The 18,074-nt window shown below is 54.3% G+C and overlaps 8 protein-coding genes across 8 annotated transcripts; 2 read left to right on the top strand and 6 right to left on the bottom strand.

Annotated features, from left to right (window-relative positions):
- Positions 1-576: 576 nt before the first annotated feature.
- CLAFUR5_20206 (uncharacterized protein) lies at positions 577-1,389 on the top strand (the record flags this gene model as incomplete). Its single annotated transcript, XM_059463043.1, has 1 exon — positions 577-1,389. One exon carries the CDS (start codon positions 577-579, stop codon positions 1,387-1,389), a length of 813 nt encoding a protein of 270 aa, XP_059319002.1.
- A 1,543-nt stretch (positions 1,390-2,932) lies between these two features.
- CLAFUR5_05743 (uncharacterized protein) lies at positions 2,933-4,548 on the bottom strand (the record flags this gene model as incomplete). The annotated part of the gene is made up of 3 exons (XM_047904891.1): positions 2,933-4,153; positions 4,272-4,357; positions 4,410-4,548. 3 exons carry the CDS (start codon positions 4,546-4,548, stop codon positions 2,933-2,935), a joined length of 1,446 nt encoding a protein of 481 aa, XP_047762056.1.
- A 1,125-nt stretch (positions 4,549-5,673) lies between these two features.
- CLAFUR5_05742 (NADH-ubiquinone oxidoreductase) lies at positions 5,674-7,265 on the top strand (the record flags this gene model as incomplete). The annotated part of the gene is made up of 2 exons (XM_047904890.1): positions 5,674-6,210; positions 6,270-7,265. 2 exons carry the CDS (start codon positions 5,674-5,676, stop codon positions 7,263-7,265), a joined length of 1,533 nt encoding a protein of 510 aa, XP_047761775.1.
- Positions 7,266-7,895: 630 nt separating this feature from the next.
- CLAFUR5_05741 (O-acetyltransferase PaAT-1) lies at positions 7,896-9,449 on the bottom strand (the record flags this gene model as incomplete). Its single annotated transcript, XM_047904889.1, has 1 exon — positions 7,896-9,449. The coding sequence occupies one exon, from the start codon at positions 9,447-9,449 to the stop codon at positions 7,896-7,898; it is 1,554 nt and encodes a 517-aa protein (XP_047761800.1).
- A 419-nt stretch (positions 9,450-9,868) lies between these two features.
- Positions 9,869-10,741, bottom strand: CLAFUR5_05740 (uncharacterized protein; the record flags this gene model as incomplete). The annotated part of the gene is made up of 1 exon (XM_047904888.1): positions 9,869-10,741. One exon carries the CDS (start codon positions 10,739-10,741, stop codon positions 9,869-9,871), a length of 873 nt encoding a protein of 290 aa, XP_047762725.1.
- Positions 10,742-11,393: 652 nt separating this feature from the next.
- CLAFUR5_05739 (uncharacterized protein) lies at positions 11,394-12,787 on the bottom strand (the record flags this gene model as incomplete). The annotated part of the gene is made up of 5 exons (XM_047904887.1): positions 11,394-11,757; positions 11,844-11,891; positions 11,969-12,040; positions 12,126-12,173; positions 12,405-12,787. 5 exons carry the CDS (start codon positions 12,785-12,787, stop codon positions 11,394-11,396), a joined length of 915 nt encoding a protein of 304 aa, XP_047762305.1.
- Positions 12,788-13,975: 1,188 nt separating this feature from the next.
- Positions 13,976-15,685, bottom strand: CLAFUR5_05738 (uncharacterized protein; the record flags this gene model as incomplete). Its single annotated transcript, XM_047904886.1, has 2 exons — positions 13,976-15,065; positions 15,120-15,685. 2 exons carry the CDS (start codon positions 15,683-15,685, stop codon positions 13,976-13,978), a joined length of 1,656 nt encoding a protein of 551 aa, XP_047762306.1.
- A 1,260-nt stretch (positions 15,686-16,945) lies between these two features.
- Positions 16,946-17,885, bottom strand: CLAFUR5_05737 (Tricarboxylate transport protein; the record flags this gene model as incomplete). Its single annotated transcript, XM_047904885.1, has 2 exons — positions 16,946-17,827; positions 17,877-17,885. The coding sequence occupies 2 exons, from the start codon at positions 17,883-17,885 to the stop codon at positions 16,946-16,948; spliced, it is 891 nt and encodes a 296-aa protein (XP_047762307.1).
- Between the last annotated feature and the right edge of the window lie 189 nt (positions 17,886-18,074).

Genomic DNA, 18,074 nt, shown 5'->3' with positions numbered 1-18,074 from the left:
GTCTGATAACAACTGGCGACCATCACAGCAAGAAGACACTTTCTGGAAACCTTACTCACTCCTGCTGCACACGAGCGCCTGTCGCATACCACAACCTCGAGCCGCATCTCAACATTAGGACTCGCCTGACAGGCCGTGTCGCTTGTCGCACATTCTTGGTAGGTCATTCGCGTGCTTCTCTGCAACAGTGCGGTACTGATCAGGTTCATCGCGGCTCGGCTCTGCTGTACCTCGAGCCCTTTCTGCCGACTTTGCCCTTCCCTCATCGACTCTCTTCCTCTCGACTCGAACGCTTTACTGCTTGTCGTGGTACTGCGTAGGTCTTCTGAGCGCTCACGGCTATTGGGGCATGACTGACTGACACAGCTTCTGCCAAAAACAGTGAGTCATTCCTCGACTCGTCGACCATAGGCGACATCTACACGGCTCTCTCCCTCTGTTATACACGGCAGTCCTGGGCCTACACCTCCCCAAACCCGTCCGCCTGGCTCGTCACAGGACACGCACTGCAACGAGTTCTCAATGTCAGTCATTTCCTAGGTCACGATCGACTTCTGGATGTCTCCACGTCACAGCATGTCAAACACCACTCGAGATGCGCCAGGCTCGCAGGCTGTACGAAGCAATGCACAACAACCAAGGCACGCAGCCGAGACTCAGCACAGCACCGAGGACAACGGCGTCCCGGAATCTGAGCGTGGCAAGCGCCATTCTGGTAACACTTTCGAAACACCGCGGAGAGAGAGCCCCAATAGCACGTACAGTAGCGACGGCGTAGCATCCACTGCGTCTGTCCGCGCTCCATCCACCTCACAACCTCAATACAACTCGACGTCATCCGAGGAGACCAATGAGAAAGGTGACGACGATTCATTACAGCCCGAGAGCGACAGCCCGAGCGACATTATCGATGTCGTATCTTTGCTCTTTTCCAATGGCGGGCCGACCAGTCTCCTGAAGGTTGTATCCCGTGCCCAGGGCAAAGACTTCGAAGACGAGACATCGCGTAAGGAGGTCGAGGACTTCGTGGCCCGCTCTCCAGAACTGCAAACTCTTCTTCAGGATATCTCGAAGGTTGCACGTGATCTGGACGAGCCAGACGTGCTCGAAGGCGTGATCGCCGGTGCCCATAACCTTATAGTCGCGCGTGACGAACGACGATCAAAGGAGGAAAATGGCATAACAGGCCAGAACGTGATCGACGCCCAAACAGGACTAAGCAAACACAAGCTCTATCCATATCTTCTCGAAAGCACGGATGTCGAGAGCGTCAAGAGTGGAGAAGCGCTCGGTGTCAACACAGCGGACGAGTGTGCAGCTGCAGAACAGCTTCGTCGAGACTTTGTCGCCGACTTTGGGGGCGCATTGCCAAAGGCCGAACCTGAATAACAACCAGTACCCTCCCGGCTTGAGCGGTTGGAGCGGGTCATGACACAGCTGGAGGACCCGGAAGCTTACAAGGCGAAGATTAAAGCAGAGATCGCGAGGTTACGAGCGCTTGTGTACGACGAGAATCGCAGCGGACAGGTGGAATCTACGACAAGTCTCAAGAGAGCGGCAGAACACGGTTCAGACGAGCCCGACGCCAAACGAACGCGGAAGGGATCGCCAACGAGTCCAGCATCTGTCATGACTCCGGCTCCAGGTGGCTCATTGGGCGACCGCCAGGCCGTAAGAACCGCTGATGACGAGGAAGACGTTCATTCAGCTCGATGAAGATGACGGCTTGATGAAATGCCCTAATACGGACCAACCAGGCGGAAATTTTTTAGCCAAGGGAGTCAAAGCCTTGGACAGATAACTTGGCTAGGGGCGCCAGGCGCGCAATTACTTCATGCTGTCACATGCCGACGATTGGCCTGTAGCTTGTGCAGACATGTCGTGAGAGATCTTTTCATTTCGAAATGGCACATTTCTGCTCGGCGGCTTTGGTTAGACTACGTGTAGTCGTCTGCGGTCGATGGTGCCAGTGGTGATACCAATCGTCTGCAAAGTTGAGGTTCTGGAATCAAAGTTCGCATACTTGGCATAGTGATCCCCGATGCATGACGATTGATGTCGTTCGAGTTGCCAGCCAGTTGGCACTATGGGTGGGCAGATCTCAACTACGATCGTGTACATGAGGATACAGATTCAAGAGTCCGCAGTGTCATGCAGCAGCCTGCTGGTCGTTCGAGGTTGCGAAACTGCCTGGTAAGTCCAGAAGCCAGATCCCAACGCTTACCTGCACTGTAAATAAAGCACAAGATCGCTTCAACACCGCACATCATTTCTTTCCACCCTCTTTCTAACCCAGACTTCCTCTTCTCCGTCCCCGCTCCGCCCCCTAACCTCAACCTCCCAAACCCCCAACCTCACCCCCTTACTCATCCCCGTCTGGCCCCCCTCCAAATCAAACTTCCACTCATGCTTCGGACACATCACCCCTACCCCCACATCCTCAATATCCACAAGATACCCTCGACTCAGCGGCGCAGCCCGATGCGGGCAAGCATGATCGAGCGCATGCAACTTGCCCCCATACCGGAAGACCATCACCTGCGGGTCCCAGCCCACGTAAAGCTGCGCCTGAACGAGAATTTGAGGGCTCGAGGGGATTGGCGAGTTGGATTATTTTGCAGGGCGGAGGAGGCTCATTGTGCTCGATAGGGTCCCATGGGTCGGGAGGTGGTTTGGCGATGCGGGTTTTGGGGGAGGTAGGGGAGATGTCTGGGAAAGAAGAGGTGAGGCCGGCGTAGATCCAGGGGTTTGGGGTGGTGAGTGACATTGTTGGAGGAGGCATATTTGTGTAGGTCAGTGAGTGAAGTAATGTGGTGATGAGAAATGTTTGGCTTTGCTTTCTGTTTTTGATGCCGAAGAGCAGACCACTGCATTGCAATAGTGCCCTGTGTCGTTCCAGGGCATCAATATCAGTCACAGTCATGTCAGTCCGTCACCATTGACCCGTCTTCACGTTCTCAAGCTCCTGCTCGAGTCTCAAGATTCTCGTCTGCACCTCGAACTTCTCTCCTCTGACCTGCTCAATCTCCACTTGCTGTTCGTTGACCTTTGCCTCCAGCTCTTGCACCTTGGCATTTGCCTCATCGACCTCCCTTGCCACGTCTTGAGTTGCCTCTAGATCGGATTTGAGAGCACTAAGCTCCCTTACTTGACGGCTAATCTCTTTAGCTTGACGCTCGTTCTCGCGTAATTGCTCACCTAGCTTGACATTTGCGTCGGCCACCTCCTTCGCAAGACGTGTTACGTCTTCCTGACTTCGGATCTTGTCGATGGCCCGAGTCTCAAGCTTCTGCTTGTAAGTATTGCGCTCGATGTAGCCCATGTTTGGCGGTACCTCCTTGGGATCAAAGGGTTGGTCGATCTGCTGGGGACTAGCAGCTGGACGACGCACCGGGAACTCATCGTCGGAAGAGTCATCGAGGCCGAAGGCACTCTTGGCTGCGCCACGGCTCGACTGCATTGGCGCCGTGTATGCGGCGTTGTCAGTACCTGTACCGATCATATCATCATCACTGTAGTCCAGCTCTCCTGCTTGATCATCCAGCTTTGGCCGCTTGTAAGCCTCCCGCGGAATCGATGAACCAGCGCCCTCGTCAGAACCTCGCCACGGAGAACGAGCGACGGGTTTCTGCAATTCCGAAGGACGATTGACGGCTGGGTAGATGCGAGGTGTACGTGCGTAGGGGTCATCATCTTTCTTCTTGAGGCTGAACGTTGCAGCACCATGTTTGACCATCAGGTCTTTTGGGGTGTACTGGTTGTGCCCATGGCCACGTGGATTGTAGTCGATGTCACCAGGTTCTGGCTTGCGCTTCTTCTTCGGCTTCGGCTTCAGTGTTGGAAGTGTGTAGCGGTAGACGATAGGCTGATAGTCCTTCTCGCCAGTGAATATGTAGACATCTCCCTTGCCTCCAGGCAGAGTGGTTTTGAACCGAGCATCGCCCTCGGCGAAGGGGTTGTCAGTGGTGAGGGCGCTGCGTCCGCGATGAGGACGACGTGATCGGATCTTGCCGGGTCCACCGAAGTCGTGCGGCCAGTTCTGAGTCAGCTTGGCACGCTGAATGTCGGACTCGAGAACATCGCAGGCAGCGCGATCGTCAAGCAGGACGAAGCGTGGTGGGGTGTTCTTGATGGTGAGCTTGCCAATGTCGGACTGGAGATATGTCAGCAATTTGACGTGGTAGACGCGCCTTGCGTCAAGACTGTTCGTGAGATGGCAGTCATGAAGGCAAAGTAGTCTATGCTAGCTGTGAGATGTGCGCTTTGCTTACCTGGAAGAGACGCCAACGCTGCTCCATGGGCAGTGGCGGACCGACGCGGTCGAAGTAGTCTGTAGCCTGATCTCCATCGCCATCGCCTGAGAGCCTATTAGTGAAGTCGATGATCTCGAGAGGACACGAGAGTCTCACCTGGTTTCCAGATCTCGCGCTGGTGACCGGTGTATGGGTCGCGGTAGATAGCGTGTTCTGCCGTATCAGGGTCGATGCCATCTGGATGCAATACTCCATCAACCGGCGTACCCGATCCGCTATCGCGCGCAACGTCCATGTCGGAGTACTGAGGTGTTGCGGGTGGAGGTGTCTTTGCGTGAGGTGCAGGTTTGAGTGTGGTGTGGGTTGCGTGCACGCGGTGAGGTTTGCTTCATTTGTTCCAAATGTTGGAGGGAGGGGCTCGTGCAATGAAGCAGACTCACATGCGCCTCGGCGCTAGTGGCCACGACTGAGAGCTTCTTAGCAGCGGCTTGGACTGCACCTTTTGCTGAAAGGAACGCCAGCTCACGTTCTGCTCATGTATCCATGCTTTCCAACATCGACAATTCACGGCTCGTCATTCGCAGATACTTCCCGATGGTTCTGGATAGCTATTGTCTTCTGGAGGACTTCATTGTCTCAGGCCGATGGAGAGTCATGCGGAGAAAATGTACACTGGTCTCCTGGTCTCGATCTGTAATTTCAGAGGATGATGAACATTTGCGAAGCGCCGGCCTTTGAAAGGACCGGAGCTTGGATGATACTGCACTTGCTCCAAGAGGCAGAAGCCCGTGATTATATCGCACTGCATGCTGTGTCAAACGATCATCTAAGCTGGTATGGACGTACGAGGACTCGCAGTCGAACTTGGTAAACACTGTCAACAGAATTGCTGAGCTGGAAGGGTGTTGGAGCCGGAGGCACAATGTCGTACAGGCTATGCCGTGACATAACATTCGATCTCCACGATGCAATGCAATGCATTCTGTGAAGTAGCATAGATGCCATGCTGTGCCATGACTTGGGCCGGTGGACCAGCGTGGTCGTCTGAGCTGGAACGACACAGAGTCTATCGTTAGAGCTCGCTGCCTGATGCCCTCGGTGCAAGCGTACCGTGATAGCAGACCAGCTGTGGTGCGTGAAAGGAGACAAGAAGGGCGAGAGGAAGTCGAGACGCATGAGATAATGAGATTGAGTTTTGGGATTCGCCCCACAGCGATCACCGAATCGGATGGCGGCAAGAGCGATGACCAGCGGACGCTTCCGCGCAGGGATCTCTGACCCATTCGCTCCTGCTGTTTCGTTGACGTCTCGACCTCGCTGCCGCCACGACCGCACCTCGACTATCACCACAGCGTCCGGTACGCAGGCGACGAAGCCGCAGACAATCCATTGAGCACCTACAGTATCCACTGCCACTACGATGCTATCTACACCGGCAACCAAGCAGGCCCTGCGCGCGGGCGCCACCACCTCCATCTCTAAGAACGCAGTCCGCGCCCTCTCCATCACAACACCCGCGCAGGCAGTATCGCAGGATGGCCAGCAGAAGCGAGGAATGGCCACCGTCCAGGATGCACCACCGGTCCACCGACATGGTGGTCTTCAGGACCAAGACCGCATCTTCACCAATCTCTACGGACACCACGGAGCAGACCTGAAGAGCGCGATGAAGTATGGTGACTGGTACAAGACGAAGGAAATCATTGAGAAGGGTCACGACTGGCTCATCTCGGAGATCAAGGCGTCAGGTCTGAGAGGACGAGGTGGTGCTGGTTTCCCGTCCGGCATGAAGTGGAGTTTTATGAACTTCAAGGGCTGGGACGATGACACCAAGCCACGTTACCTTGTCGTCAACGCCGATGAGGGTGAGCCCGGCACATGCAAGGATCGAGAGATTATGCGAAAGGATCCACACAAGCTTATTGAAGGGTGTCTTGTTGCCGGAAGAGCCATGAACGTGAGTGTGCCGTAGGACAAGATAGTGGGTGGAACATTGGCTAATATGCGTCCTGACAGACCACAGCTGCCTACATCTACATTCGAGGAGAGTTCTATCACGAAGCAGCAGTCCTGCAGCGCGCCATTCAAGAGGCATACCAAGCCGGCTTCCTCGGCAAGAACGCCTGCGGTTCGGGGTACGACTATGATGTTTACCTCCACCGAGGAATGGGCGCATACGTCTGTGGTGAAGAGACATCTTTGATCGAATCGCTCGAGGGCAAGCCAGGAAAGCCACGTTTAAAGCCTCCGTTCCCAGCTGCAGTCGGTCTTTTCGGATGCCCAAGCACAGTCGCCAACGTCGAAACCATTGCTGTTGCACCTACCATCATTCGGAGAGGCGGTGAATGGTTCAACAAATTCGGCCGTGAGCGAAACTCGGGCACCAAGCTCTTCTGTATTTCTGGACATGTCAACAACCCATGCACAGTCGAGGAGGAGATGTCGATTCCTCTTCGCGAGCTGATCGACAAGCACTGCGGTGGTGTCATTGGTGGATGGGATAATCTCAAGGCCGTCATTCCTGGTGGCTCCTCCACACCTATCCTACCCAAGAAGATCTGCGACGACCAACTCATGGACTTCGATGCGCTAAAGGACAGCCAGTCTGGTCTTGGAACGGCAGCAGTCATCGTCATGGACCAGTCTACCGACGTTGTTCGCGCCATCGCCCGTCTCTCGAAATTCTACCACCACGAGTCTTGCGGCCAATGCACACCGTGCCGAGAGGGATCAAAGTGGACCGAGCAGATCATGAACCGATTCGAGCGAGGCCAGGCGCGAGCACGGGAGATCGACATGATGCAAGAGTTGACGAAGCAAGTTGAGGGACACACTATTTGCGCCTTGGGTGAGGCGTTCGCATGGCCTATTCAGGGTCTGATTAGACATTTCCGACCAGAGCTCGAGGCAAGGATACAGGGTCATGCACAAAAGGCAGGCGGCGAGGCATTGGCCGGTGGCTGGCAGCATGATGCAGTTAAGAAGGGTATGCTTATCTCACCAGGGCAATAGAGCTTGGTAGAGGATTGTGTTTGTAGAGTTGAGCGTGTTTCTATGTGTCTGTGTACATACCTGATTCCATTTTGTGATCAAGGCGCGAAAAGGCTATCGATGCAAAATCTGAGCAATTGGAAGAAGTCAAAATTCTGTCGAGTGACGTCCATTCGAACGAGTCGACTGATGGCTCATATTCACCTTTTCCGCCATACGATCGCGAATATTGGCAACCCTCTGGGTGTTGCAAGCTGCAATGTCATGGCAGCCGAGGGTGCAGGTAATAGGCAACCCCACCGCAGGCGTTCGCGTGGACGACAGAAGCTGCCATACCAGCCAGCTGTTGTTACCATCTCAGGGACCATGACACTTTGTATCGATGCAGGCCCGCTCGTTGCGTGTTGGACAAGGACAGTCACGCATATGACGAGGAGCTTGGGCAAGATCTTGCATGTGGCTCGCAACATGGTCAGCGGAGAACAGAAGTAAGCGCATCATAGGGGGAAGAGCTTGCTTCATGTACTACCGTGGAAAATCACGAAAATGTCGCCTGCGTCATTCGCGTCGTTGCGCACATGCGGAGGGCCGACAGCACATCAGCGTGAGGAGATGTCGCTCGGCAAAGCATTGCCAATGAAGGGTGTCTCATCATCGAGCGCTCGTCGGCGCAACTGTATCGCTATTTGTTGTATGAAGGAGCTCTATATCTGCAGCGGCTTGTGTGGTAGCATCAGTATGAGAAGGAAGCAGACTCCCGTTCTCACCCTGATGCACGACCTCTCTTGAGGGACTGCCAATGAACCAATCATCGATGCGTCTCGCGAGCTTGGTACTGGGTTTGTCGATTCCCATCTCTGTCCAATGCGCCACGATGAGACACATGGGTATAAGCGCACTCAGCAGCACGATGTAGCCCATAAATGTGAAGAGAGGATGCAAGATCGTACCGTCTTCCGCATTGTCGTCGATAACATCTTTCCGTCCGATGAAAGAGTAGACGACAGACCTGAGTGTAGATCCTGCGACGTTTAGAACGATACGGTGGGTCAGGTACAGCATATAGCTGACCCGGCCAAGGTATCTCATGAATGAGAACTCGAAGAACTGCCTGATTCCAGTAACATGGCAAGCGCCGAATATGAAGAGAATGCCGGACCAGCACCACCAGAATCGGGTTCCGCCTTCGATCTCAAGCCAGTTCGAAGGTATAATGCTCCTCAGCCATTCGTACCCTGGCCGAGTGTAGAACTGACTATGCGACGGCATGCCGGCCAACAGCATTCCCACAATCAGCATAACAATGCACGTAACGTGCAGCCGCTTTGACGTGTTCCTGGTCAGTTCCTCAAAGCCTCCAGCATGCCTGACATAGTTCGCAATCAGCATTCCCGTGGCAAAAAGCCAGAAGTTCCACTCTGCTCTCAAACAAGCATAGATCACCACACCACCGAGCACCATCGTCCTTCTTCCATACTCCCTAATCCGACTGACTGCCAACAGCACAACAAAGACCAACATACTCCCCGAAAACTCATACGGGATCGTCCACATTGTCCAGTCATATCCATGATTCGCATTCATCGCATCCCGATTGATCAGGAAAGGATTCGCAAATCGTTCGTTAGCCTGCAGGTAGTCCCAAAACTGCGCCAGAAAGCTGCCTCTCCTCCCTACAACCCCCATATCTCTCCACCCAACCCACATCTCGCAAACCTCCCACCCCGCAATCACAAAGCACGGCACATACAACCTCACCCAGCGTCGAAAGGTCGCACTCCCTAAGGACTCCAGAACCTTCTCCCCGCGTCCGGCTTGAATATTGCCCAACGGCCCCCAGCTCAGCACGATCCCACTCAGCACAAAGAACACACTGACTTGCGCATGACCGGAACACATCCATAATCTCAGAAATGGTAGTCTCCAGAAGTCCCAAAGTTGCCATCCGCCCGGAAGACCGAGTTTCTCATCGGGGATGGTGATGGAGCCGAAGGGCGCTTCCACGTAGAAGGTGTTCCAGAAGGTGATGTTGAAGTGGTATATCATTACAAGGAAAGCGGCAAGCCCGCGGAGACCGTCGAGCCAGGCTGTTTCGCGGAGTTTGCCATTGCTGTTGGTTATTGGGGATGGGTAGCCGATGAGGGTTTGGAGTGTTAAGAGTTGGCGCCATCCAGAGAGTGGGCCGGACCTCAAGTTGGCGAGCATCGCGGCGTCGATGGAAAAGGTCAATGCCGTTGTTTATGGCACATGTGCCCATTCCGTGCCATTGATGAGCATGATGTTGCGTTGATAAAGTGTGAAGAAGAGTTGCAGGGGCCTCGGCGACTGAGGTCTGGCCTGTTCACGAGCCTTGGCAACATTGGGTTTCGCTTGCTGCAAGCTGGAGGTACCGCGACTCCGCGAGACTTCTCACCCAGGGCAAGAGACTCTACAACCCTCATCACTCCCTTCTTGCGGTCGCTTCGAGCGTGAGAGATGCTTGGTCAATGTTGACTACACGGAGGTTGTTCATTTTGATGACACTAAAGTCAATTTGTATCGATTACACTGCTATCTACACAACATTCCCTCCTTCCTGCTGAACGTGATGCCTAGCTGCTGAATTGGGCATCTTGAAAGTAAATCTAACCAGCCTGGTAAAGTCCAAGCGCGGCAACGTGTGGGTGAATCAAGCTGAGATTGAACGGCGTCAAAAACAGCTGATCGGTATCGGTAAGTGCGATGAATGCAGTGCCGTTCAGAGCTGGGTCACCCTGGAAGACATCACCGGCAGGCTGGTAAGTCGTACCGCTGGCGTTGCCAGTCTTCTCCAATGGCGTGTAGGTCAGGTTGTACTGGCCCAACCATGCTACGAACTGAGGCTCACCGGCAGTGGTCGAAGTAACGTAGGAGTTGTTGGGTCCAGTGGCGATACCAGGAGCGTCCCAGGTCAGCTCAATCGGTCTGCCTGGGTAGCTGAGAGGGATATCGCGGTTCTGCGAGATGGCGGCAACGCAAGACTCGCCAGTCTGGTTGGTCAGAAGGCAATTGTCGTCATCCGGTACGATCGAGGACTTCGATGGGTCGCCAGTGCGGCTGCCCGTTGTGAGCTCGTCTTCTTCGGTGTTGTTTGCGTTGATGCGGTTGGTGTTTGGTTGGTTCGCGACGTAAAGGTTAGGGAAGTTCTGCCATGCAACACGGGTGTTGTTCTCAGGGCAGGACGAGATGTACTGCGAGAGCAGAGTCCAGTGCCAGCTCTGTGGAATGCCAGGCGCGAACCAGATTGGCATTGGGTGGAGGCCAAGCATCTGGCGGAAGACAGACTGCTGCCTAGCCTCGATAGCCTCAGCTTGCACAAGAAGGGTGGCGACCTCGCGAGAGTCTAGATGGCCAATGAAACCCCGGTTGCCACTCTCACCCCACCGGGTGAGCTTCTGCATGAAGTCGATGTACTCGCGGACAGTGGTGAACGGGTAGTCGTAGGTGCACTGTCTCGGAGCAGCATCCCAACCGAGCATGTTAGCAACGAGCGTGGCATGGCCAGCTTCCTGCACTGCCATGTACTGCAAAAGATCACGGTCGGACTTTGTTAAACCAGCGGCTTCGAACTCAGATTCATTGAAGATGGCCAAACCGTAGTGGAAAAGATCAAGCTCAAGCAATTCCTGGCGCGGTGAATTACTCCGACAGGGACAATTATGTCAAGAATTACTACGACAGGGACCATTATGTATTTCTTACTCCGACAGGGACCTGCACGGTATCCATATTACTGCCACAGGGACCATTATTGCCACATCGTCGCATTCTCACCCCAACCCATTTAACCTGCTCTCCCATTCCAGCAGAGCACGTTAAATGAGTTAGGGCAAGGCCAGAAACGCATGGCCTTGTGAAGGCGAATGATCGTGAGCTACTGAGCCATGAGCAGGTTAATCGTGGAGGTGAATGAACGAGAGGCACGAGCAGCGCGAGCAGGTTAATCGTGGAGGTGAATGCACGAGAGGCACGAGGAGGTTAATAAGACAATGCGAGCAGGTTAATAAGACAATGCGAGCAGGTTAATGACACAATGAGAGCAGGTTAATGAGACGATACGCGGCCAAGAGAGTTCATTCGAGCAGAGCAGAGACAGACAGACACACCCCAAAGCTAATCACAATCCTTGCCTTAGTGGCGGCACCAGGCATACCGATTCACAGCGTCGACGCGAACGCCGACAGCAGAACGACTAGCCACAGAGTAACGCCAGCACCCATCACTCGTGTCACCCTCGGCGACACGGCCAACACAGCGACGGCATAGTGTTGGGCGAGCTTCACGAAGCTCAGGGCGCTCCATGATGTTGCCGACGTGCGTAGCTTCACGAAGCTCGCTAGTAGCGTTCTCATCAAGATGAGCATTCAGCTCGTAAGCTGCCCACTTCGCAGCAGACCACGACCACCACTTGCTAGCGACCATAGGTCGCCTGCGAGTGACTTTCGTCGTACCCGCAGGACGACCTCTCTTCTTCTTGGGAGCAGGCAGCGGTGCGCTAAGACATGTCAGCTTCGAGGTCGTGAAGGGTTAAGAGAACGATAAGCTTACTTGTCGTGTTCGAGGCTGAGGAGTGAGACTTACGCAGAGGAGGGACCAGCCGTGTCGTCTTCGTCGTCGTCGTCGTTAGTGCTAGCAATATGTCAGATCGTTGCTCGATGCTCAACGTGAAGTGTCTTGATCAAAGCCGAGGACATGATTTAACATACATGTTGTGGCCGGAGCCTATATCGAAGTCGCCGCCGCCGACTTCATCGTCGTCGTTGTCGTCGTTGGGTGTGCTAGAAACATGTCAGATCGTTGCTCGATGCTCAACGTGAGGTGAGTGCCTTGACCAAGATCAATCAAGACACGAGTCTGACTTACATGTTCTGGCCGGAGCCACCGACCATGTCGTCGTCGTCGTCATTGTTGCTAGCAGCATGTTAGATCAATGCCGAATGCACTATAGGGAAGGCGCCTATAACTGGATAAGGTCTAGGTAACAAGAGAACGAAGTAAAGTACGGTTACACGGACATAGCTATTAACTCTCCTTTGCCTACCTATGCTACTTGATTTGTTGCTCCTATATCGCTTTAACCTGCTCTGCAAGAACAGGTGAGCAGGTTAAAGCGATATAGGAAGCTCTACCTGGCTATAGTACTTTATTTGTGTCGTTGGCGATAATTCCTGGTGGATACCAAGAGCTAGGGACTCAAAGTCGTGATCGCTCTCAACTTGGTAGACTGGCGTCTTGTCGTAGCCCTTGCCACCCCATGGCTGGTATGGAATGACTTCTGGCTCCTGGAGCTTGCCGTTGTAGTTGTAGTAGGTGGCGGTCTTTGGCAAGGGCGAGATCGTTGCGCTGAGCGTGGTCGAAGCATGCTCGGCGCCTGTTGTCGTTGCGGTTCCCTCATAAGGTCCGTGGGTCGTGATGTCAGCGGTGGCGATACCTGTGGCGGTCGCTGGGACAGTGATAGAAGCATCGCCACCCAGGAGGCCGATGGTGGCAGCTAGAGAAGCTGCAATGTCGAGGACCGGTGCCATGGCTGTAGATGTCGCTTGAGGGAATGACCTGGCTACTGGACCTACCGACAGGCGGGCGACTCCATCATATGTGCTGCTTCTCTCATGCACGTAGCGTTGACGCCCACCTGAACCGATTCGAACGTGACGTCGAAGTCATGGCAGCCTGTAGACCAAGCCAAGAATATTCTTTTCGGCATTGTTTGGATCTGCACCTGCGTCAGACCCACGACAGAAGGCATGCATATGCGCCCATGTGTTGACTTGGGTAGGAGCATGGCCCCCCGAGCATGGCCCGAAGATGCGAATGTGGAGGACAAGCTGGGGAAGTTATCGCTACCCAAGGTCTCCTCTCGCGCAGATGACCTTGAACGCCTACTTTGATCCTCGACATACCTGACCTGACCAGCACGGTCGTAGAGCACCAAAGCTGGAGGCGCTTCCGAATGTTGTGATGTTGTGCGGAGGATGTCATGCTGCATCACTTCTCCAAAGATGCGAGCAGGGATGGGACGTGAGGCTCGCTGGCAGATGCCCACATTGGTATGCCGCATGATTGTGGACGCTTCCATCCGGTCTGCGGCAGCGGTTCAACGGGACCGGCCACGTTTGCCGTATGCTGTATTCCCGCATGGCATCGTGCCATCGACGCAGCACGACTGTGCGACGCGCCATGGCTTGGCCGTTGCGATGGCGATGATGTGTTGGTGACAGAGGAAGCATGAGGCGAACAAGAGATCTTGCCGTTGGCTAGGCGTCGGCAGAAGGGAAAGTCCGGTCACCTCACAACCAACATGAACCAGCGACAACACCAACCATGTGGTTGTAGCACAAGTACTTGGGTCTCGCTCAAGGTGCATTACTCTTATCTAGCAGAGCTGTGTGCAACGCGAGATGCCTCAAACCACCGATCGACCCTCGACCGTGCGATGGCGATGCCCTCGACTCAACCCCAAACATACACACGAGCGTGGAAAACATACGGAGTAGGGCACGACGTTGAGCTGGAAAGCACAGATACTTCTCTAAGACCAAGTGTTAGACACCCGATAAGATGCGGCAAGTGAATGTTTCGCCTACACAATCTACGAGAGTCTACACCGACACCAGTAAGAGAGCGTGACATAGTATACAATTGTTACTTCTTGCTGACAACCAAGATCATGTCATCCGCCAATCTTAGCCCCTAGGTAAGAGTATCATCAACCCTTATGCCTTGTAAGGCGTTGGGACACGCTGCTGCTGACCGCTCTTGACCCAAAGTGGGCACTTCGAGTTGCTTGGAGTACCACCAACAACACTTCCTCGTCCAGCACCGCTTGTACGGAAACCGTCAGCCTGGAAGCCAGAAGTACCGGCCCGGCTACCGCCACGACCAGTAGCATCAACCTGCGAAGCTCCAAAGCGCTGGTTACCGACCTGGTTGTCTTCACCATCGCCGGAGCTGAGCTGTGAAGTCTCAAGACGCTGGTCACCGAAGTCGTTCTCATCCTCATCATCAGAGTTGATGCGGGAGGTACCGAGATCTTGTTCAGCGAGCTGCGTGTTGTCCATGTTGCTGTTGTCACCGGCGGTCTGGCGGTTGCTCTGGGCCTGCTGTTGACGCTGAGATCCACCGAGGATGTTGAGCGGGTTACCGACGACGCTGCCGATGCCGCTGCCTCCCTGGCGCTTGATGATGCCGCTGCCGCTGGTCAAAGAGCTCAATGGGTTGAGGACACCACCGCCGTTCGAGCTCTGGACTTGGTTGTTCTCGAGCTCGCTGTCTGGGTTGAAGCCGTTGACAGATTGCGTGCTCTCCTGGTTTTGAACACCGCCGCCACCAATGCCGTTCAACAGGCTGAGCCCGGGGAGTTGGCGCTTCTCCTTGACAAGGCCGTCAGTAATGCCGCCAACGGAGCTCAAGGAACTCAAGGGGTTGAGGACACCGCCACCATTGGAGTTCTGAACCTGGTTGTTCTCGAGGTTGTTCTCGGTACCGTAGCCATCTGTGCCGTAGCTGTTAGTGCGATAGCCGCTGGTGCGACCACTGTCCGAGCCAAAGCCAGTGTTCTCGGATTGTTGGTTGCTAGTCTGAACCTGGTCAGCTCCGCCACCGATGCCGTTGAGAAGGTCCAAGCCAGGAAGACCTCGCTTCTGGTTGGTATCCCGGTCCTGGTCCTGAACCTGGTTGGAAGACAGGCTTTGACGATCACCACGACCATCGCCCTGAACGCTCTGCCACTGGCTAAAGCCATCTTGGTCTTGGTTGTCGTTCAACTGATCAGGGTCGATCTGCTGGTCATCCGCATACTGATCGCTAGAAAGAATCGTGTTAGATTTGCATATGAGCGGAGTATGTTCATCGACTTACAAGATAGCACAGAAGGCCTCACCCGAGGATGCAAGACCCTGTGGATCAACGGTAGACTGGCTGTTGATCTGGTTGCACTGCTGTGGGCATTCCTGAGCGCACTGCGGAGCCTCCTCGTTCAGGAACGTCTGGCAGTACTGAATGCACTGAGCTTGGCAGTTATCGGCCTCATCGTCATCATCGTTCTGCTGAGGACGGCTCTGCTGCTGCTGCTGAGGACGGTATTGGCGCAGCTGGCTCTCATCGGCTTGCGCATCACGCTTCCAACTCCAGTCATCATCGTCGTTGTAGCGCTGAGGTCTGTAGCCTCTGTGACCCCCAGGGGCCCAGTCGCCACAGTCTTCGAAGCGTGGGTCGCAACGTCCGCCGTAGTGGCTACCGTGCCAGTCGTTATCATCGCCGTGGTTCATGGATGCATCGACGATGTCGCCGATGGCCTCGCCGAGGTTGCCACCAGGTCCACCTCCTCCGGCCCAGCCTTGCTCTGCACGCTGGCTAAGGGCTGGAAGGGCATTGGCGATGCCAGCAACGCCAATGGTGGCTGCGATGATGGATCTGGTGTGCATACTGAGGGGATTTGAAGGAGCGTGAGGGTTTCTGATCTACAGAAAGGACTGACAGGTGAGTTGCAAGTGAAGACCTCTGTGTCAAACGAGGACGTTGATGATGGGACAGATCGATGTTGGAGACTCTCATCGTGCTTTACAGGAGCTATGCGCTTCGTGAGCCGTTTCTGCCAATCTCAAACTTCCCAGCCGTCAACGTGTGCGTTTGTTTCGCCCGTCACTATGGTTCCATGAGAACAGCCTTGTGAAATTGTGGAACTATGCGATCCATGAGAGATTGCCCGAACGTGATGGGCCCGGCAGAACAGCAGTACCGTCCTGCCGTGTGCACCAGAGCGAAGGCGTAGAGGCGAGGCGTGCAGTGCGTGTATCGTCATTGTCGGCATATCCCGATCGCGTGCCCTGAAGCGTCGTCGCGCATACTTCAAGGACAGCTAGAAATTCTACTTGGCGTCTGTATCAGATGTTGCCATCGCCAATGAAAGCCAAACGTCTCGGCAGGCGATGCTGGGTGATGCGCAATTCTCGAACTCTATCTGCATCGGATGTGCGCAATTGAAACATGATGTTCGCCGAAGGTTGAGGCTTAAACCTTGCCTTCGACTGACTGCTTTGAGCTCGTGGTGGCTAGCCAAGTTGAGGCCAAGGGATTGCGAAAATCGCGAGTATCGTGATGGTGGAGAACTGTTGTGGAGAAGTTGTAGGTGTTTTGTTGGTGGTGAAACGTAGCGGCATATGAGAACACATGAAGCGGCCGTTCGAGGCGTTGACACGCATGGTTATGCGAAGGGCCGTGAGACAACTGTAACATTAGATGATGGTGATGGTCTTGAGTCAGAGGGTGATTGCTGTTCGCTTTTGTTGCAAAGGTGATCTCTTTCGGCGTAGGTATTGAGCACCCAGCAATTTTCCATATGCTGAGCTTGGTGTACCCTGGTGGCCGTGAGACACTCTTGCCCAGCCATCGTGCCATGCGCACTGCGGATCTTGCATCGATGGCGAAGCCCTGACACTGGAGCTCATGGCCTAGAGTCACCCTAGGAAAATTTCTTGGAGCTCGGTGAGGGCGCCGGAAGAGTACGTTGCACGCGTAAGGCGGTACCTAGAAACTCCATGTGATTGCAACGTGGAACACTCAACGACGATGTTGTTCCTGGTGCCCCCGATCGCAGTCTTTTCCAAGTCGGTCTTGCGGGCGGCTCCTAGACTCTTCTTGCCTACATCAGACTACTGTTATGCCAAAGGTCGCAATCGACACGGTTAAGCTCCTCTGACTTCTTTGGGCAGGAAGGCTGGGTTGAGTATCGCGGCTGCCCATTCGTATGTGGTGAAAAGGATACCACCACTGAAGACGGTGCGACCCAAGCGCATAGTTGTCCCTTTCCAGAAACCTTTAACGCCGTAGTCGGAGATGATACTGTTGAACGCGTCCACTGTGCTGGCTCCTCTTGAACTCTGACATCGTGTCTTGATAGTGTCAAAGGGCTGGGTGGATAGAGTTGTCACTATACCCGCAACTGAACCATTCGCGAAGTTGGTCAGAGTATTCTGCGGGACATCCCTCGTCCGCTCAAAGTCCTTCAAAATGTTGTACGTCCCCATCCGCATGGCCGTGGCGCCAGCTTGTTTGAGCGTGGTTCCTGCGAAGCCCCGGTAAAGTCCAAGGAAGCCGTCGTCCTTGAGAATTGTCTTCACGCAGTGCGTTGCAGAGTTGAAACGCTTTTCGTTTCTTGCATCATCTATGAGTGCAGTCTTGATTCGCTCGGTAGGGGTGACTGCTGTTATGCTGGCCACACAACCCGAAGCCATTCCGCTCAGTAGATTGCGAAGAGGGCTCAATGTACCGGTCTCCGGGTCCTTGAAGGTATTCTTGATGGTGTCGAATGACAGGAAACGGATGCCATCTTTGCCGACGGATCCAATGACAAGTGGCACACAGCCTTTATAGAGAGCCTTCAGACCTTCTCTACTGTAGACTTGGTAGACCACCTTGAACGGATTCTTGGGAGTTGGTTGGCCTTTCTGCTCGCGGAGCTGAACTCGAGTCTTTGCAAACTCGAAGGGATATGTCGCCGCTCCTTCCACAGCACCCGCGAAGCCACCCGCGAGCACCGATACTATCGCCGGTGTCGATGGACCATCCTGAAGACCCGTCAGTATTGCTGAGCTGGAGGGGATGCCAGTCACTTACATGCTTCATGTTCCCGAGCGTTCACGACCAACAATGTACAACTAATATGCACTGAGAGAAGAAGATGTGACACGGAGTGACTGAACTAACTTTTGCTTACGGGGCATTAATTGGTCAAGACCTCGGTAATCAAGTTAGCTGCAATGCTCTCGCGACCAGGATATGTTCGCTGTCGGAGCGGCGTACATGTATTCTCCG

The sequence above is a fragment of the Fulvia fulva genome, chromosome 5 (assembly GCF_020509005.1).
Source record: "Fulvia fulva chromosome 5, complete sequence".
Lineage (NCBI taxonomy): Eukaryota > Fungi > Ascomycota > Dothideomycetes > Mycosphaerellales > Mycosphaerellaceae > Fulvia > Fulvia fulva.
Note: the sequence above shows the minus strand (reverse complement) of the source record. Positions and strands in the feature narration are given on the sequence as shown.